Genomic DNA, 21417 nt, shown 5'->3' with positions numbered 1-21417 from the left:
GGCTTTGTTGTCTTTTGCATGAGTTTAATCATAGAAGACTGTTATAAGATTTTTTCCCTTATGTCTTCATTCATTGGAAAAACATAATTTTCATAAAGGTAATGGCTCAGCTTTTCAAAAGGTTGAGAGTAGAGATATACCAGGCAAATGCACTTCACTCTTTGACTGATCTGCATTGATGGGTCAGCTCATACTTTGGAATCACTTGTATCACTCAAGCTAACAACTCCGTGGTACAATCAGGAGTCAAGGCATTTTCAGATTCTTCTATATTCTCTATTTTCTATGGGGTCCAGCTAGTCTGTATTGGTTTAATTATTGCAGAAGTGTACCCAGAAGTATCTGTTAAAGAACTGGAGTAAAGTATAGATCTCTTTTCAGTCACAGGAACAATGCTGCATTCTACAAAGCCTGAGATAGGCGCCTAGGCTCCCTATTTAATTAATAGGGAAAGATAGGCACTTAAGTCCAGACTGCATGGAGGCACCAATCTCTCCTAGCAATCCATAACTGGGAACCCGTCTCCTGGAGTCAGGTGGCTTAGTTATTTCATGGGAAAATGAGTTTGGCACCCTCCCCACAAAACAGAGGGAGCAGGGGGTGACAGTGAAGCCTGAGTCATTGGAGCAGGGGGACCAGACCTTGAGTCTCCTGCCTCCCAGATGGGTACCCTAACCTCCAGGCTACAGAGTCATGCTCTCTCGCTCTCTCTCGCATACTTCCAATGACTCTCTAATTATTTATCAACAGTGGAACAGCATCAACAGGAGAGTTCGAGGGAGTCCCACATCAGAATATCCCAGAGCTCAGTGGTTAGAGCACTCCTTCCGGTGTAGTGATGCTGTCTCTCTCGGTCCTCCTCCTCCTTCCTTTCTGGACATTCCTTTAGCATCTTCTTCAGTGGGTCATACTTCTCTGCTCTTCTGCTCTCCATGGGTTTATCCAGAACCCTGTCGTTGGCTCCCATATATCCTTAGCTGCCGTCTTTACACTGATTCCTCTCATATTTACCGTACTCCTGACTTGTCTCCATCCATCCATTCACTCATTTCAGCCTGTTTTTCTGGCATCTCCCAGCTGCCTTACCCTCAACTTAAACATAAGAGTTCCCATTTGACCATGTTATCTTCCTCCCCCACTTCTCCCCTTTTCCCTCCATTTTATGTTGACCATACCACCATCCTCCATTTCACTTGGGCCCATAACTGGGATGGCTAACTTTGACTTTTTCCTCACCCTTTCCCCACATATGCAGGTTGTTTCCTGTGTCCACTCTGCTAAAACTCTCATTCACACCCTCACCACCTCCTGTCTTAACTCTGGTAGCCTTCTCTCTAGCCTGCCTGATACACATTGTCCCCATCTTCTCTTCAATCCATTCAAAACATAAGAGGAGCTCATCCTAGGCCAGTGGGATTAGTCTTTCTTATAGAGCTCAGGAGCTATCCCAGGAGAAAAGGGAGGTGCCTCTCTTGATGAGTTCAGGTACTATGACAGGAGGAGGAATGCAGAGAGGGAGCCTCTCTCTTAAAGAGCTCAGGACCTTCCTCAGAAAGAGGGAGTGAGAGCTTCTACCGCAGACTTGAAGAAGACAAGATGGAGAAGGAGCCTCTCCTGTGGCTTGCAGGAAAAGATTAAGAGAGGGAGAGAACAAGCCATTTCTCCTTCTCCCATCCTTAAAAGCCTGCACTCACTAATGGTGAGCAGGATAACTATTCTTGCTAATGGCTTGCTAGATGATATGTTGGGGGTTGCCTATAGTAATAGATTCTCAATTTATTTTTCTGATCTCCAAGGTTGAGAGCTCTTCTTTCCTTCTTCAGCTCTGACACAAATGATATACTATTTTACAGTTCTTGGGCCCTGTCTGACTGAATGTAGAATGTATGAAAAATGGCTGTGAAAACAGGTCCCTCACAGCATTGCCACGGTCATTTCTACCTGCTGCTTTGGAGGCAAAAAAGCTTGATTTTGAAATGTGAATCATATTTTTAATTAAAGCTATGAAAAAGCCTGGCATCAGAGCCATAGGCAGTAATAAGAGGAAATACTTTAAGCTATAAAGAGTGAAGGATATGGAGTCTCAGAAATTCATGTACGGCTTTTTGAAAGACTGTTACTCAACTAAAGATATCATAAGTCCATGAATTAAAATAATTTGGAAGGATTGGTTCCTGACTTTTCTCCGTGTATCTATTGAACATACGGTACTCTGGAACCTTGAGTCAATGTGTCCTCTTGTTTTCTCACCGTCATATTGCTGAAATAGCTTATTTTATCCTTCTTGCTGTAGGAAGGGATGTTGGTAGTTCAGCAGGTGGTTTTTACCTTTGAGTCAGTATTGAACCAATACTCCAGTATGGTGCACTCTGCTGTTGCAAATTCTGTTTTTCAGATGACCTGAGCTAATTGTGCTCATTAAAGAATTCCTGTCATGTTTGCAAGAATACAGGTATTACTCAGGAAACTTCACTCTGCCTACCTAATTTCTCCCTGCAATTTCAACTGGATACAGTAGTCACGTCCTGTCTGACTGCTGAATAATATTGTTGTGCACTGTTAAATGACTGAATTCCATCCCAGAGGTGGGTGCACTTTGTTGCTGAGTGAAGTGATCCCAGTATTTATGTGTATAATAGCTTCTTTGTAAAGTATTTTGGGTCCTTTGGGTCCTTTGGAATAATAATAATAATCCCTAGCTCTTTTATCATGCTTTTTATCCTTTATCCTCAAAACACTTTACAAAGTTTGACAAATCATTATCCCCATTTTACAGATGGGGAAACTGAGACACAGAGAGGGGACATGACTTAGCCAAGGTCATTGAGCAAGCCAGTGACAGAGCTGGGAATAGAAATCCAGGGTTCTAGAGTCTTCATTCAGTGCTCTCTCCACTAGGTCACACAGCTTCCCCACTAGGTCACATGAAAAGTGTTAGTTAATAAATAAAATAAATAAATAAATAAAATATTCTAAGTAAGAAAAGTGATTAAAGAGATGAAAAATAAATATGTTTATTAATATCATGTCACATTTTACTTCTAAAAACTTAGAAGGATCTATCCTTTATTATGTACCATTTCAGCTACTATATGTGCCGGTCTGGTGGATGCAGCAAAAAGAAGCAAAGTATGTAAGGTATAAATATTGGCCGGACCCAGAGAACAACATGATTGCTATATGGCAAAAGAATTAAGGATTACATGAAGTGTCATAAATTAGTGGGTATATTAACTAGTATGATATACAAAACTCATGATTTGTCCTTTTGACTTTAATGCATTTGTTGTCTATACAGTATTTATATGCTGAAAAAATAATAATTTGACAAAATGATCTGTTATCTGGGTTTTTATTTCAGATGCTGCTCGTTTAATGTGGTTTGAAAGACTCTATGTGTGGCTTCAATGTTTTGAGAAATACATCTTGTATCCAGCAATAATATTGAATGCCCTCACCATTGATGCTTTTTCTATTAGTAAATACAAGAGACTTGGTACACAGTAAGTTGATTATAGTTCATAGTACATGATTCATAGATTTAAGACTACTCACATTCAGACTAATGTTCAAAAGATGATTGGCCTGCTAAACCCAGGGTTGTGAGTTCAATCCTTGAGGGGGCCATTTAGGGATCTGGGGCAAACATTGGGGACTGGTCCTGCTTTGAGCAGGGGGTTGGACTAGATGACCTCCTGAGGTCCCTTCCAACCCTGATATTCTATGATTCTAAGCTCATGGCATATAGGTCCATCAATGGCTATTAGCCAAGATGGTCAGGGACACAACCCCATGATCTAGGTGTCCCTAAACCTCTGACTTCCAGAAGCTGGGGACTGAATGACAGCAATTCGATAATTGCTCTTTCCTGTTTATTCCCTCTGAAGCGTGTGGCACTGGCCACTGTCGGAAGACAGGATATTGGGCTAGGTGGGCCACTGGTCTGACCCAGTATGGCCATTCTTATGTTCTTAGGAAGTTTAATGTTGCGTAAATGAGTCTGGTTATTTGTGTCAATTTGGTTTTGTGCTATTAATGAATAACAATAAATACAAAATGCTATCATTATTGGCTCAGTTACAGGACAATTCAAACTGCCTTAAACTATGATAAAGGAGATGCTAGTGGTACTGCAGCAAACATTATTGAGGCTAGAGAGATTTAAATTTATATAGAGAGATTAAAAAACTAAATATGTATAGCATGCCCAAATGACAGCTAAAACCAGGAAATATTATACCAGGCTGCAGGTGTTCAAAGGGTGTAAACACCTTGGGAGTAACCAGGATTAATGAGATGAAATGAGAAATCTAGGTTGGATATCAGGGAACTGTAAAGTTTATTAGACTGTGGAAAAGTCTCTCAGAGGAGGTGTCACAGGCTTCATTACTAGAGTCATTGAAGGCTAGGTTGGACAAAGCCTTCAAGAATGTAGAGTGCAGAACTATCCTGAATTAGCAGGGATATGATCAGGAAAACAGTATAAGCTTTTTCCATGTCTAACCTCTGTGATTCTAATTAAAACTAAATGTTGCTGATCCACAGTATTATAGTATGTTCTTTGAAGACAGCCTTTTGTGGTGGCAGTTTTTGCTTGATGACCTACAAACTGCTGTGAGATTCAGTGGTATTGTAGTGATTGCAATGTCCTCACTGAGCAGAATTAGTACAGAGCCTTTTTCAGTACTATAGTGATTTAAATTGTTTAAAAAACTGGCCTGTGTTCAGGAACAAAGATCCATTACAAATGGAGCATTTTATTTCCCGTATTCAGATTGTCTGGATGTTCGTTTTTAAAATCAGATTATTTTTAACTTGGATGTAGTGAAAAAATATTTATTATTAATAATAATAATTTCTATGACACTAGCATGTAGAGGCTCCAGACCCATGATTCATGGGACTGTACAGACATATACCGAAAGAGGGTTCTGGTCCTAAAGAGCTTACATTCTAAATTAGAGCTTACATTATAAATAAACTATATCAACTTTTGTACAGGAGCATACGGCAATATTTTCAAAAATACCTATTTTCAGGAGTGACATAGGCACTTAAGAAGCTAAGTCTCATTGAATGTAAATGGGATTTAAGCTTCTAAGTTTCTTAGGCATGTTTTGAAAATTTTACCTGAAATATAGTACAGCTCACTCTCATAGATGTGGTGGTTCTGCAGGTCTAGCAGAACTAAAAAGTAGCCAAATGTTAGTTTGACACTTGTCATCAGATGTATTTCTGAATCCACTGGAGGATCAGATGTGTTGAGTTAGAAGATATTATTTTACATAGTAACTTTTCAGAGCAGAATTGCAACCCCAGCTGTTCAAAAATCATGATTCAGACCCCCCAAAATCATGAGATTTTAAAAAGTAATCATATTTGGGTCTGCCTTCTGATACTTTAACCTTTAGGAGAATGCCGCCAGTCCCCAATGTAGGTGTGATCATCTCAGATTTTAAATTCACACGTTGAAGACACACTTAACAATGCAGGTCCTGTCTATTGCTCAGAGAGGACTCATTTTTTCTTATCCCATTTGGTGTGGAGAGCTGTCTCTTCCCTAACTTGACAGAATACTTAGAGAGGAGGATAGTGGGGATAGAATGGCAGCTACCCCACACATGTTCTCTTTCCACGCTTTTCCATGTGGCCCCTCTGTTCGCTTGCCTCCCTGAATTTCCTTCCCTTTCCCCTCACTGTTTCTCACCCTTCACATTCCCTGGTACCCCATTTTCCTCCTGCACTCCATGTTCCCAGGCATCCCCTCAGCCTGGCTTATTTCTCTGTACTCCCCTTCAGTCAGCCTCTTGCACATCATAATCCCCTGCAACTCTCTCAGTTTACCTAATTCTCCCCATGCTCCTCTGACTCCTCATGATCCTACCACAGTCTCCTGCCCTACGCTCTCATTCCTGGCACCTCCCCATTCTTATATCCTTCCTTGCCCTCACCTAATGACTAAGGGGTCTCCCTTAGTCCCTGAAGGCAGCGTGGCTCAGCCCCCATTGAAAGCAGTGGGAGATGATGACCATTTAAGTTTTGTGGATTTTAAGGCCAGAAGGGACTGTTATAATCATCTAGTCTGACCTCTTGCGTAAAATACTACATAGAACCGTGCCCAGTATTTCCTGCACCAAACCCGTAACTTCAGTTTGAGCTATAGCATATCTTTTAGAAGGACATCCAGTTTTACCTTGAAGTGATAGTGTGATTCACTACATCTCTAGGTTAGTTGTTCCAGTGGCTAAGTACCTTCACCGTTGAGGGATAATGGCAAAACTGCACAAGTCTGAATACAGAAATCACATCATAAGAAAAAGAAAAAAAATTCCAGACATTGCACGACTTGCAATAAAATCATTAGAGTTGTTCAGATAGTTGGACCTTGTAATCTGAAAATTGAAATCAGCTTGTATTACTCAAGAAATTGAAATGAAGAATTAGTTATCTTCAGTTTTTATCTGACTTTTGCAAAACATATGTGAGGACGAAGTGCAGAAACTGCCAAATGTGGGTACCACGTACATATTTTTAAATAATTATTTTTAAAGAAGTTTTTTTGGGAGGATTTAGGGCTCCCCAGAGCCTCTAGCACCAAACAAGGATAAAGTATTGTTTCTTAGAACCTTAAATCCCATTTACATTCAATGAGACTTAGCTTCTTACAGCCCTGGCTCATGAAACTTTACACAGGGCACCTGGACAGCAGCAAGGAGCGTTTTAACAACAGGCTGAGCAGGTGCCACATGGTAGTTGAATGTGCCCTTGGCCATCTGAAAGGTCGCTGGAGGTGTCTCAGTGGCAGGCTAGACCTTACCGAGGATAATATTCCCGTAGTCATAGCCGTGTGCTGCAGTTTGCATAATTTGTGTGAATCTAAGGATGTTCAGGTGTGGAGCACTGAGGCAGAGCGCTTGGCTACGCAGTTTGAACAGGCGGATGCTAGGGCTGTCAGAGGAGCCCAGAGGGCTGCTATTAACATCAGAGAGGCTTTGAGGAACCACTTTGACAATGAGGGACAGGAACACATCTGCTTTAGAGTTGCTTCCCTGAGGCATCCATGTACAATTCTGGGGCCCAAGATCCATGCAACACAATGCTTTAGAAGCCTGTTCCCGAGAGTGAATTGATTGCTATACGCTTTTGTGGAACACAGAATTAAAATGCTATACCATTGAATACCTTAGCCTTTATTTATTGTTTAAAAGGGTAAAACCTCACAACTGTGTGTAGCTCCAGCTATCATTGTGCAAGCTGTGAGCGGGGGTGGAGTGATGGGGAAACTCAGGAGTGCTGTGGAGTGAAAAGGAATGTCTGGGCATAGAGAGGGGTGGGGTTGGCAAAGAATTGTGCATGTGCAGCTGTATCAGAGACTTGAGCATCTCTGTCTGATCTCCATAACTTTTATCATCCGCTTTGTCGCTTGCCTAGCAAATGCAGCATTCTCTTTTCTACCCTGCCTTTCGGCTTCCCAGCACTCTTTGTGTTTCCTGGTCTGTCTCCCATCATGCTGCAGCCCCTCCCGAAACATGTCTTCTTTGCTGCGCCGAGGGTTCTTCCTTCTGCCGAAGCCAGTTGGCATGGGTGCGTGTTGTGTTCCTCAAGGTCTGTGCTGAACAGAAGAGGGATTGTTACATTCCAGCAAATGATTGAAACATTTCAGTAATAAGGGCCTTTTGCTAGTAGAAATCACTTTCTCTCTGAGACTCTCAGTAGGCACACAGCTCTGCCAGCACCCCAATCATGGTGAGTGTCGGGAGTGGGGGGAAGGCGGTTGTGCTTACGGACAAAAAGGTCTCAGCTTGCAGGGGAGCTTTTCAGGGAACTCATTCTAAAATTATCACACACGTTTTCACGCAAGCGTGCGGTAGTTGTGCCCTGGTTTCCCTGGTTACCTGCAGCAGCGAGATGTCAGCCAGCAGGTTGTCTGCCTGACATCTCGCTGCTGCAGGTAACCAGGGAAACCAGGGCACAACTACTGCATGCTTGCGGCTTTCACCCCGGTCTATATGCAGCTCAGCTATGTGCCGCTTTGGTCCCAGCTCCAGGGATTGCTAGATGGCATGTTACAGTTTCCTACAAGGGGGGAACTAACAAGGCTGCAATCCCTTGGAATCTGCGGCAGAGGATTAACAAGTACCTCTTGGAAACTTTCCAGAGCCTCTTTCTGGAGGATTCCCTTCAGGTCTCGATGTCCATTGACACCCTGCTTGGCCATGCAGATTAGCTACACAGGGCAATGTCCAGCTCACAGAAAACACTACTTCCCTCCCACTTTTCGATTCCCTACACAAGCCACAGCAACGTACGTGGTATCTTATCTGCTTCCTGCTCCTTGATGAGCACTTCTGGAGTGGAGAAAAGTTCCTGGCTACCTGCCCCACCGGGTGACCCCGCTGGGACCTCCACATCCTCCTCTAGCTCGACTTCTTCATCCAGAATTTCAGCCTCCGGGTTACCCCCTCTTTCTGCTGCCTCCAAAGTATCCACAGGGCTATCAGCGATGGAGGTGGGGTCACCACCGAGGATAGCATTCCACTCCTTATAGAAGCGGCAGGTCTTAGATGCAGCACCAAAGCGATGGTTTGCCACCCGCGCCTTATGGTACGCCTGCCTCAGCTCCTTTTGTCTTCACTCTGCACTGCTGCGCATCCCGATCACAGCCCTTTTCACACAAGCCTCGAGAAATTTGCCCATATGTGTCCCAATTCCTAGGGGTCACTCGCAGCTGCGACTGAACAGATGCCTCTCCCCATAAACTGATCAGATCCAGTAACTCAGCGGTGGTCCAAGCAGGAGCGCGTGTGGTGCGATGGCCAGCCTTGCTCACCTGGGAAGCCACCTGGGAAGCGCATCTGGGAAGCCAGCAAGCAGGAAATGAGATTTAGAATTCCCGGGACTTGCAAGGGGGAGGGGGCGGGTTGGCTGCAGAGCAGCACAGTTCCAGTTGCTGACCAGAGTGGCAGCATGGGGCTTGTGGGGCACTTTCTGGAGGCCGATAAAATCAGAAAAAAAAGCTGTGGTGTCTGCACGGGCTGTCTGTCGACAATAAAGGGAAGGGAAAAGACAAAAGTCTCTCGCAAGTGTGGAAGTTTTTTTGTCACCAAAACTGGGCGGTTTTTTTTTCTAAAAAAGTCACATTGCAGTGTGTACGCTATCGCTGTTTTGTCGCCAAAAGGCAGTTTTTGGTGACAAAACTTGCCAGTGTAGACAAGCCCTCTGGGGGGCAGGAGCCAACCCCAGCACCAAATATCTGTCTGGGTTTGGACATGCTCGGTGTTAACAACACCTCCTTAACTGCACCAAAACCTGGTTGCTAGGCAAAAGGGCTTGAAAGAGTCTCGGCAAAAGGGCTTGAAAGAGTCTCAGCAAAGCAGCCAGCAGGGCTGTCATCTCCTGCTAAGGCAGGGTAGCCCTGGAGTCTTTGTTTCTTTAGACCTCTTATTACAAAGGGCTGTATTATCTCTCCGTTCTTGGCTACATACTCTCCAGGAAGAAGAATGTCGTGTATATGGTAGCTTAAAGAAGGGGAAGTTACTTTCCATGCCTGTAATTCTACTTTTAAGACATCATCTTGCAAGATTCTCATTCACTTGTCCACCTCCCCTCAGAATTTGGAGGGGTGTTTTTTGAGGCAATGTGTTTTTGCAATTTCATCTTGTTGTTCCTATCTGGCTGGATGTATTTGACTTTTCTAATTGCATCTGTTTTTTTAATTTAAAAAATGGAATTGCTGTGTGTGTGTGTGTGTGTGTGTATTTAAAAAATGGAATTGGTGTGTGTGTAGGGGGTGGGGGAGAGATGATGGGTGGGGGTTGGAGCCCTTGCTTCCGGCACTGTCAGAAACTGACTGAATGTTTCAGAACCAAAGGGAGTGGTGGTTGGTGGTGCATATTGGACAGTCTGGGGCAGCTTACTATGTTGCCTGCTACTGTCACTGCCTCAAAAGGTTAACAACAACAAAAAGAGGTCACTCTGAGCTAGGGCAGTTGTTCCATGCTTCCACTGGGAGCGTAAGAAAATCCCCACCGCCCCCCAAAAAAGAATCCTGTATGGCAATGTCTTTAAAGAGACAGAATTACCAGAAAGCAATGTTCCCTTATCCTCTAGCAAGAGATTATATGATCATAAAACTCCTTTCTGACTGAAATTTTGTGGATATTAGATGGGCATAAATATCGACCTGATCAGGAAAAGGGTCTTTCAGTTGCTTATGTTGCTCTGTGATTTTATGGCTCTCCCCCGTTAAAATCTTCCTCAGTGCCGCCAAGAATTTTGTTGTTCTTGATGAACATCAAATCCGAAAAATGTTCTCAACCCACTAGGGGATGTTCTAAGACGGTCAAAAAAACTTTATTGTAATCCCTAGTTTTGCATTCAGAAATCCAAATAAAATTGAAAGAATTTCTGACAGGGTAAGAAATGAGGTCTTTTGGCATTTCATTCAGGCAGTGATGACGAGGTGATCTTTTTGAGAGGCTTGAACTCAAATCAAGTTGGATCTGCATTAAGAATGCAGTGAATAAATGCCACAAAAAATAAAATAAACTTGGAATTGCACAAACTGTGAGCCTTAAAATGACAAAAACGCACCACTCCATTTAGAACTTTCTGAGCTGTCAATTGCCACATGCTTTCGCAAATATTCTGTTGTTTTGTACTTGACATGGAGGATTATTTTCAGCATTTTACAAATACTAGGTTTGATTCATCACTGCACCAGCCTAAAGTTGGGTAACATGGTGGTGATTCAGACTCATTGCCTGTGGTTGGTAACAAGCTGCTTTCTAATATAAAGCTGTATAAATTGTAGTGTTATAAATTAATAGTACCAGACTTAAGTCACAAGCTGAAAATTTATTTTAGGGATTTTATTTAATTATATTTTTATTATGTTATAAGGTACTTACTACAATAATGGATGCTACTCTTATAATACATAATTGTTCCTGTGTTGCAGCTCTGTAAGTACTCTAGAGATATGTAATGCTAGCAATGTAAAACTGTGCTGTTGCAGATGGATTAAATAAACACGATTATTAAAACAAAAACTAGTATTAATATAAAAATAAATTAACTGTATGTGTGTAGCTAGACGTATCAATCAAGAGTAGGTCTGATATGGTTATTCATGTTCATTAGTTATAGTCTAATTGTTTTTGTTATGTTAACTTGATTAGGTTTTCTTTTCCCTCACTCCCACAGCTGTGATATTTTCCTGATAACAATTGCTGGGATGAAGCTGCTCCGATCCTCATTCTGTAATCCGGTTCATCAATTTGTTACTTTGAGCTTTACTGTAATCTTTTTCCAATTTGACTACAGAGATATCTCAGAGAATTTCTTGCTGGATTTTTTCATGATGTCCATTGTGTTTCACAAGGCAAGTTTACAAACACCATTGTTTTCTTGATATAAAATATTTTCATAGTTTGAATTATCTTTCCAATGTCACTGCATTTATAAATGGCTGGAATATCTTTTTTAAATATAATTGTTATAATGTCATTTTAACAGAAGCAGGCCATTGGTATCACAGAAAAAAATCTCAGTGGTGGATAAAATCAATAGGTTTTAAGTTAGATGTATTTTCTGTTTCTGTATGAAACTTCATATTTACTTCTTTGTTCGCATGATGCTACAGAAGTTCACAATTTAGATTTTTTAAGAATAGAGTCATAAATGACTTGAAAGAGGCCTTTTGAGCCATTAGTGCAGGGTTGCCTTTGTATTAATTGCATGAGTGTTTTTATATAGTCTTCCTCTGAAAGCCTCTGGTGTTTGACTCAACAATTTCCTTTGGGAAATTAGTCCAATATCTAATCATCCTTATTATAAGAAATGTTTTCCTAATGTCTGACTTAAATTTTTCCTACCTTAGTTTCAGGCCATTATCCTTGTTATACAGTGCTTAACCTTAAACTCAAGCTTCTTCTTTACTTTTACAGTATTAATTCTGAAGTGTCATGGACTCTTATCATATTTCCTCTCTCTTTTTTTCTCTGAGTTATACATACAGTCTTAAAACTCTTTTCATAATTCCAGATTGTACCCTAATTCATGACCTGTGCAGCTCCTCTCAAATCAAAAGTAGGTTAAATTGACATGGTGCTAAAATACCAGAAATTGCTTGAATTTTGTCTATACTAGGGCTCCCACCAGTGCTAATAATGATTATCTACCTTTTTTTTTTTTTTTTAAATGCAGTCACCTATCACTATGGTATATGAGTCCTGATACAACTGGGCCTAGTAGTAGCACTGGTGAGAATATTTTTTTTGCTTTACCCTAGTGTAGACGTATCCTCAGTGTGATCCAGCTAAACTGCCACATCTCTGAGAGGGGAAAGGCATGATACCATGGTTAACTTTAACAAGTGTGGCACAGAGATCCAACAATATAAGTATGGATGCCAGCCATCGCTGCAGCCAGTGCTGTCTCTATTCCATGTCCTAATCTGAAGGTTTACTGGGAAAAGTCCAGGATATTGACACTATCTAGAATAGATGGAGTTGGAGGGCCTTTGTCGAGCTTCTCAATTAGCTTACTCAGAAGTGAGAGCTGGGTTTCTGTGTGGTAATTGAAGAGGTTGGTTGTGTTGAGTGACATTTTTAAGTACTAGCTGGATTATGGTGTGCTCTAGGGGAGGTGGTAGGTTTCTCTTCTCAAAGGAGATTGTTGTTGATCTTGGTTAATAGAAATCCTAGGTGCTCTTAACTTTTTCACTAGCTAAAAAGAGCAAGGCGGATCCAGAGTTGCAGATGATGGCTTGGCTGCTGCAGTAAGTGCTGCCCTCTGAAAAGCAGGCCCCTTTAAGATATCTCAGGTTGGGCACTCAGAATCAGTAGTTACTTCTGAAAATCTCCATGTCACAATTTTCTGTTGAAAGCTGCATGTTTGTGGCTGTGGGTGATGTGGAGGTTTTTTGCTGTTGGTTTTTAAATGTTGACTGTTTGAAGCTGTTGTGAGATTTGGAATGTTAGCCTTGGAGGAGATGGATTAGTGAAGAGAGTAAGAGCGAGATAATCAAAGGTGCACGGTAAATTAAATGTAGCCTATCACACTGTGTTTTTTTATGGGAGGCTTGATATGGTAAAGTCTACGGTATTGGGCTGAAGTTATGTATTCTAGACATGATTAAGAGTCTAGCTAAGCAGGGTCATAACCAGGGCAGGGCAAGCAGGGCAGCCACCCAGGGTGCAAAGCCAAGGGGGTGTGTAAAAATGATGGGAAATGGTAGGGGGCGCAAATATGCTTGCTCGCCCTGAGCGCTAAAATGCCTAGTTACACCACTGAACTATATCATAGGTCTTCTGGCTTTTCCAAATCTCAGTAAACCTGAAATTTCCCAGGTCATTAGTTCAGCAGGTGAACCTGGCTTTGTGATATTTTAAAAAATTAAAATAAAATGGCTGAATTATTTATATTAGAAAACCACATGCATAGTTACACAATGGTCATTAAAACAACTCTGAAAAATAGGATTAAGGATGGTATTAATTAAGCACATATTTTTAATGCTAATTAAACTATGAACTTTTATTCGTTCTAAAAATTGTATGGACCTTTCTTATAGAATCTCATTACTTTGGGCTAAAGATAACATATAAAGATGGTGTAGGAATTTCTCCACACAGTCAGCTTTAAACAGACTGTATCCCAGCTCTGTTCTTGAAAGTTTTGTGGTCTGTACAGCTTCAGCAACAAGAGAAGCTGACAGCTTCAATCAATGCACAGTTCAGTAATCTCAATGTTCACAACTATTTAAAAAAAAAATAGAAAACAAGTTCTTATTACCACCACCTTTGCCTGTGCAGAACTAACTCATAAAATGGCAGTTCAGATCCACTTACTCATTGTAGGTGTGAGGTTTCCACTGTCTGATAATGAAACTCTAAGCATTATGTCTTAAATTATCATCAAAATGATTGTTTGAGCAGAGTTACTGTACAAGAGAGCATGCATGCCCTCTAAGTGATGCTGCAGGGAGCACTGATCAATTTCTCTTCTGCCAGACACTGCAGGAAACTACATTTAAACTTGACAGACATTCGCAATTTTGTTAGTTGTTCCTTAGGCAGGCTTCTGTTGAACAAGCTCCACTAGTAATGTCAGATAGATTATCTCTGAATCTCCTAGTGATTGTGTTTCTTCCCTCTTCCCCCCATCATGATGCTAGTAATGTAATCCGTTCAAATCAGAGAATTCAAATCAATATGACTGCTCACTAAGCAAATCAGGGCATTGCAACAAAAATGACTGCTCACAGATTTTATCCACATTTGCAAATAACCATGCCACTTGAGGTGATGCAGATAACATGAGAATTTAGTGAACTTGACTCTTGGTTTGGGGTTTTTTGGGGGTGTTCTTTTTAATCAACATGAATTTTTCAGTTCTTTGTAATTCTATTTGACTTATTGATGTCACATGACTAATTTACTACTCTTTTGAAGGCATTTACTCTCATCTAAATTGTGTATAAAGTTGTAGAATTTAAAAGTTTAATATTAAAACGGGTTAGAAATACACGAAATGAGTACACCATGTTGGGTTTCAAATTGCCATGGAAAAGGAACAAGGTAATGTTTAGAGCAGCTTATTTATTTTTAATAAATGACTGAAGCTTTCATTGAACTAGGATAGGGGGTTCTCAGCCTTTTTTATACTGTGAACCTACATTAGCTGCTCACAAACTGGCCTCCTCAGACATATCCAAATGCACCCATTGCAAGTCTTTAAATCAAGATAGGTTGTCTTTTTAAAAGATCTGCTATCAAAGAAAAGTTATGGGCTTGATGTAAAAGTTACTGGATGAGGTTCTTTGGTCTGTCCTATGCAAAAGGTCAGACTAGATGATCATGATGGTCCCTTCTAGCCTTAAAATCTACAAATTTATGAAATCACTTCAAATGAGCCACCACTTCTCCCAGGGCTTCTTAGAAGGCATCCTGAGTATCCATCTGACAGCTTATGGGGTGCTCATGTTATCTGAAAAGAAATAGTTACAAAGAGCTGAGAAAATACTCTTCAGTGATAAGGCAAAGATGAAATGGGAACAAAAATTGAATGTGTTTCACCTTCGACTTCTCAGCATGTTAGAGGGATCAGCATTGAGGATCTTTCCATAATCAGATGAAAATTGGAAGATTATTCAGTTTCTGGGAGGAAGGTGAGAGATGAACTATTTGTGGATATTAGAGAGGAAGGTCGGTTCTTCCATCTCTGTGACATCCATCAATCAATCGCTTAACTAAGTTAAGCCAGAGAAAATCACAATGTGGATAATACACATAGTTTACCCCCACCTCTTCCCACAAACTCATCACAAATGGAATTCACTCAGTACAGCTCCCTTTGACAGCCATTCAGCTATGGGAGTTGGTACAAGAGGAAGCTGCAAATTTTGGCTGAAAAAGCCGAGGAAGAAAGGGATAAATTTGGTAGTGTGATGAACCCATGAGGGTGCTCTCACAAGCAACCAAGGCCATAAGCCAAGTACAGGTATAATGCCACGAGGGATGATGGGAATGGAAATGCTTACCCAGCACCCTTACTGTTTGTTAAAGGTGTAGCTTGTGCTCCCCCCAGTGCAGTTGTGCACCAGTAAACTGCTGTGTGTGGCAAGTGGGACCACAATCTGTACAAGTGTCTGTGCAAACCTCTTCTGGAGCCCCGAATGCTGAAGTCAGCCCTAGCACCCACCCTGGAGCTCAGAGGGTGAACACTTTTAGTATGGCTGCATTGGTACAAGAATACTGGGGTCCCCTCCACTCTTCATTCTGTGCACCTAGATTAGTAGATTCCAAGGCCAGAAAGGACCACTGTGATAATCTAGGACAGTGGTGGGCAACCTGCGGATCGCAGTTTGCCCACCACTGATCTAGGATCACTTCCTGTATAATACAGGACGTAGAAGTTCTCCAAAATGATTCCTAGAGCATATCTTCTAGAAAAACATCCAATCTTGGTTTAAAAATTGTCAGTGAGGGGGAAATCTGCTATGCTTCTGGGTAAATTATTCCAATGGTTAATTACTTTCACCATTAAAATTTTACGCCTTATTTCCAGTCTGAATTTGTGTAGCTTTAATTTCCAGCCATTGGATCATGTTATATCTTTCTCTGCTAGATTGAAGAGCCCATTATTAAATATTTGTTTGCCATGTAGGTACTTATAAACTATGATGAAGTCACCCCTCTTAACCTTTTCTTTATTAAGCTAAATAGATTGAGCTCTTTAAATCTATCACTGTAAGGCATGGTTTCTAATCTTGTAATCATTCTTGTGGCTCTTCTCTGAACCCTCTCCAATTTATCAACATCCTTCCTGAATTGTGGGCACCAGAACTGAACACAAGGTCACAGTGCCAGCAGCAACGGTCACACCGGTGCCAAATATAGAGGTAAAATAACCTCTCTACTCCTTCTCAAGATTGCCCTGTTTATGCATCTGTGACATTCCAGGGTGCAATCCAGTCCAGTGAGGGGCTATGTCACCCTTACTCTGCAACTTGGGGTGCCTCTCAATGCTTTGCTGCTGTAGTTCCCACATGTGCCACTCACAAACAGCCAAACAGCATGCAGGTCACTCCATCAGTGTCTGTGTATAGCCACAGCCCTTGTCCAGAAATTCTGACCTTAACAGCCTATGTGCAAACACCACCACATTCTGCCTTCCAGCAGCCTTGGCAACTATTTGCAGGATGACCCCAACACACTCCCAGTCTTGGATTCCCTCCCCGTCTTCAAAACACCCCCTGTGTTCTGCACTGTCTAGCCCTCTCCTGGAGTTCAGATCTGTTAGATCAGTAGTTCTCAAATTTTTGTACCGGTTACCCTTTCACATAGCAAACCTCTGAGTGGGACCCCCCCTTATAAATTAAAAACACTTTTTTATATATTTAACACCATTATAAATGCTGGATGCAAAGCAGGGTTTAGGGTGGAGGCTGGCAGCTCGCGACCCCCTGAGGGGTCCCGACCCCCAGTTTGAGAACCTCTGTATTAGATCCATTGCCCCTTTCAGGGGATCAACATACAACAGTCTGCTGTCTTAAATGAAGTTACCCAAACAGTTCACAACACTGGATTAGTTTTAATTAAAGAATAAAACAAATAACGATAAAGAGAGTTTTATTTAACGATAAAGAGAGTTTTAAGTGAGTTCAAGTATAAATAGGACCCTACCAAATTCACGACTGAAAAACGCATCACAGACCGTGAAATCTGGTCTCCCCCGTGAAATCTGATCTTTTGTGTACTTTTACCGTATACTATACTGATTTCACGGGGGAAACCAGCGTTTCTCAAACAGAAGGTCCTGACCCAAAAGAGGATTGTGGGGGGTTGCAAGGTTATTGTAAGGGAGTCATGGTATTGCTACCTTTACTTCTGCACTGCCCTCAGACCTAGGTGGCCGGAGAGCAGTGGCTGTTGGCCAGGCGCCCAGCTCTGAAGACAGCACCCCACCAGCAGCAGCACAGAAGTAAGGGTAGCAATATCATATCATGCCACCCTTAGTTTTGTGCTGCTGTTGGCAGTGGTGTTCAGAGCTGAGATCCCGGCCAGCAGCTGCCACTCTCCGGCCACCCAGCTCTGAAGGCAGCGCTACCAGCATCAGCGGCGCAGAAGTAAGGGTGGCAATACCAAGACCCCTGCCCCCTTCAATAACCTTGCAAACCCCCCCCCACACACACACACACACCTCCCACAACTCTCTTTTGGATCAGGACCCCTATAGCTACAACACTGTGAAATTTCAGATTTAAATATATGAAACTTATCATTTTTAAAATCCTATGACTGTGAAATTGACCAAAATGGACCGTGAGTTTGGTAGGGCCCTAAGTATAAGGCATCGAGTCAGAGATGGTTACAAGAGCAATAAAGATAAAACCTTTCTAAACTTAACAAACTTGACTTGGTTCAAGGTGAAGTTCTTACCACATGCTTCCAGCAACAGGGCTGACCAAATTTCAGGTCAGGATCTGCTCCCAAAGACTGTTTGGTTTATCTTCTTAGGTGAAAGAGAGAGAGATGGATAGGGAGAGAGAGAACTTGGGGTGTTTTTGCCCCTCACTTTTGTAGTTCAGTTACCTTTTGAAATGTATTTTCCTGAGAGTAACAGCTTGTTAAAGTTATTCAAGCAATCAATAAGGTGACATGGTGTCTGGTGGTGACAGAGAATGCATGCTGTTTCTTCTCACTTCCGTTTGCTGAAATGCAGATTTCCTTGTCTCCTGTTTTCCCCCTCTCGCTGTCTGAGGACCCTGTTTACAACTTATATGTAAATTAGGTAAACACACATTTCTTTGTTTAGGACCTGCTTGACCTGACCGGTCCTACCTAATCTGGGCTATGTGGGTTTGAACGTGTGTCACCAATATCAATCAGGGGGAATTAATAACTTAACATATAATGTTGCTACACACATTTTACCGTGATATTATTGACCAGCAAGTTATTAGTTTTCAAATAATATCACAGGGCATATTTTGTACAAAGATTAGTACAGTGGTGCATAGGCTGGGACTACAGGAGTGCATTCAGTCACAGCATTCCAGGATTGCATTAGCTCTTTTGGCCACGGTGTCACATTGGGAGCTCACGTTCAACTGATTATCCACCACGACCCCCAAATCCTTTTCAGAGTCACTGCTTCCCAGGATAGAGTCCCCCGTTGTATAAGGACCATCTGCTTTCTTTGTTCCTATATATACGTTGACATTTAGCCATATTATACATACGTATACGTTGACATTTAGCCATATTAAAAGACGTATTGTTTGCTTGCTTCCATTTTACCAATTGATCCAGATCTCTCTGAATCAATGACCTATCCTTTTCATTATTTACCACCTGTACCAGGAAGCCATAATTTGGCCCTTAGTGTACATACTGTATGCGATGGTTTGGTTATATATATAAATCATATCCGGGCAAATTAGTAGCCTGATCTATGGGATGTGATTAGTAGAGCTCCTAGTATGGTACATTAACTCTTCTGAGCACTCACTGTGGGGCTGCTGGAGGACACTGCACTTACCATTGACCTGTCTTCTCCTTCCCTTCCTTATTTGCAGATCTTGGACCCAGTAGAGATCCCTCTGTAGGGCCCTAGGAAGAGGAGAGGTAAAGGGGGCATCCCTCCCCATGTGACAGTGCGTAGAGAATTTTAAAAAATTGCTTTCTTCTAATGCTGAAGCAGAAACTTAACTAGGATAAAGAAAACAGTATTATCAAGCCTCTCTCTCTCTCTCTCTCTCTCTCTCTTTCACTTTCACTGAAGAGCTGCTTCTTAGAACCTTCCCAGCCTCTCTCTCTCCTGCCTGGCTTCCAGCTGCAGATTTAAGACAACTATATGCACATCTGTGCTGCCTTCTCCCTTTTTTCTATATAAGCAATCTTTTAAAAAGAGTTAGTATTTTAAAACAAATTAAAGATTCAGGTGCTCTAACCAGCTTCACCTCTTGTACCAATTTGGCCACTTTCTGGCCTTGAGGAACATTTGGTACAGTTAATTCACCTGGATTATCAAATCCCAAAAGAGACAGACTCCTGTTTAAGAGGTTTATGGCTCTTCTCAACAGGTTTATCTCCTTTAAAGCTGTAATAGTACTATTGCTACTAGAATCACAGAATTCAACTGGCTTTGGAAGCTAAGGTGCTGCTTATTTCTTCTATACTGAGTATCTTGATCAGTATCTACCATATAGGATCTTAGTGTATCTCCTGGATCATGGTTGGTTAGGCTTCAGGCTGAATTCTGATAACTAAAAAGCCTGTGACCTCTTAGAATTAGGGTATCTAAGCTTCCGATACTTCTAAGCAAGGCCACTTGCTATAGGATGAAGATTTGTCTCCAAATCTGTTCTGATCTCTTAACTCATAAGCAGCTGAGCTGGGCTCAATCCAGTGACTAATGTAGAAAGTTGCCCTGTAAGCTCAGCAAAGCAACAATGGATGCTTTGGCTGGAGGATTCTCTTCACAACCTGTACTGCTGTCCATTCCCTTGTGAGTGTGGGAGCTGGCAACAATGAAAGCAGCTTGAAATCATACTGTATGCCAGAAGCTTAAAATTCAGATCTGGCAAACTGGCTCATTGTCAGTTACTATTTCATTTGGAATGCCAAAATGAGAAAAGATGCCTTTTAACTTCTCTTGGCCTGTTTACTTTTGGGCCTAGTAAAAAATAGTATTTTTGTAAAGCTGTCTAGCTTCCTGGTCGTCTTAAAGAAACAGTACGCACATCCTCACACACACCATCTTGCATATAGATCCTGGTGGGAATCTTCTGACCCAATGACATTAAATCTCTAATCAATAGGGTCATATCTTAGCTTTTCCTATCTTTAGTATGCTATTGACAGGCAGTCTAATGGCCTCTTAATTTGTGTGTGTGGATGAACTAATTAGCAAGACTAAAATATGAACTAATCTTATATTTTCTGATAGTCAAATTCTCTGAGGGTTCAGAATTTGTCTTTATGCATAAGACAGAGTAATCAAAGAACCAGAGCTTGTTAAATTTGCCTTCATTAACACTGCATTCATTTGCCTAAGTAGTCTTACTCCTGCTGAGTTCACTTATGGATACATTTTTCCTGTTTGATATTTCTTCTGTTTCACCCCCACATCTCCCGTGAATTTTCAGAGTAGTAACAAGTCCACATTTTGTCACTTTTTATTTTTAATGGTTTGCTTTTTTAATATAACCTCTCTTTGCTTTAGTACCATATGTCATGTATTACTGAAAGATGATCCTCATGTCACAGCAACTCCAACTAAGAGAGCCAGGCAGTAACAACCTGCCAAACTTGTTCAGATTAGGCTTAATTCTGTAAGAATTTAACATCCTTACCATGATTCCCTCAAGGAGAGTGAAATTTATGCATATCGTCTTATTTTTCACCATTTTATGACAGTGTTATCCTTGACCGTTTTCTTGCTTTGCTATAGCCCACTAATTAACATTTTGGACCTTTTGGATTGTCTTTGTGGATACAGACTACAGAACCTGTGGTTAACCTGCAAGCTTCTGTGATTTTAGTTACTACTGTAAGACAGAATCCTGATTCTTTGCTTCTTCCCTTCCAGTTTTCAGTCCCCTTCCGTAATTCTGATCTTTCAATTAAAAGCTTCTGGCACTAAATCATTAATTCAGATTCTAATCCATTTCTGGCCTTTCGTGCATACTAAAATCCAGTGTTTTAATCAGCTGCACCCTCTTAGCTCACAGCTGTTTCCTCAACTTTTTGATATCTGGCATATAAGTCCCTGATAAGACACTTTCTGTTGAGCAAAAATACCGAAGGCTACATCTGATATTTGACAGGATAATCCCTGAGTTTAGCAGTTCATGTTTCCTTTTTTATATTGGAGATGTAGTTTAACTTATTTTCATTCATCCTTCCA

At 41.4% G+C, this 21417-nt stretch overlaps 1 protein-coding gene across 1 annotated transcript in view; it reads left to right on the top strand.

Moving 5' to 3' along the window:
• The window catches only part of PCNX2 (pecanex 2), a 238070-nt gene that overhangs the window by 114226 nt on the left and 102427 nt on the right, over positions 1 to 21417 (top strand). The window contains exons 20-21 of the mRNA XM_074948848.1: positions 3362 to 3503; positions 11206 to 11383. Of these exons, the coding sequence (XP_074804949.1) occupies positions 3362 to 3503; positions 11206 to 11383 (320 nt within the window). The remainder of the gene's footprint in view (positions 1 to 3361; positions 3504 to 11205; positions 11384 to 21417) is intronic.

Source organism: Natator depressus, chromosome 3 (assembly GCF_965152275.1).
Source record: "Natator depressus isolate rNatDep1 chromosome 3, rNatDep2.hap1, whole genome shotgun sequence".
NCBI classification, from domain to species: Eukaryota; Metazoa; Chordata; order Testudines; family Cheloniidae; genus Natator; species Natator depressus.
Note: the sequence above shows the minus strand (reverse complement) of the source record. Positions and strands in the feature narration are given on the sequence as shown.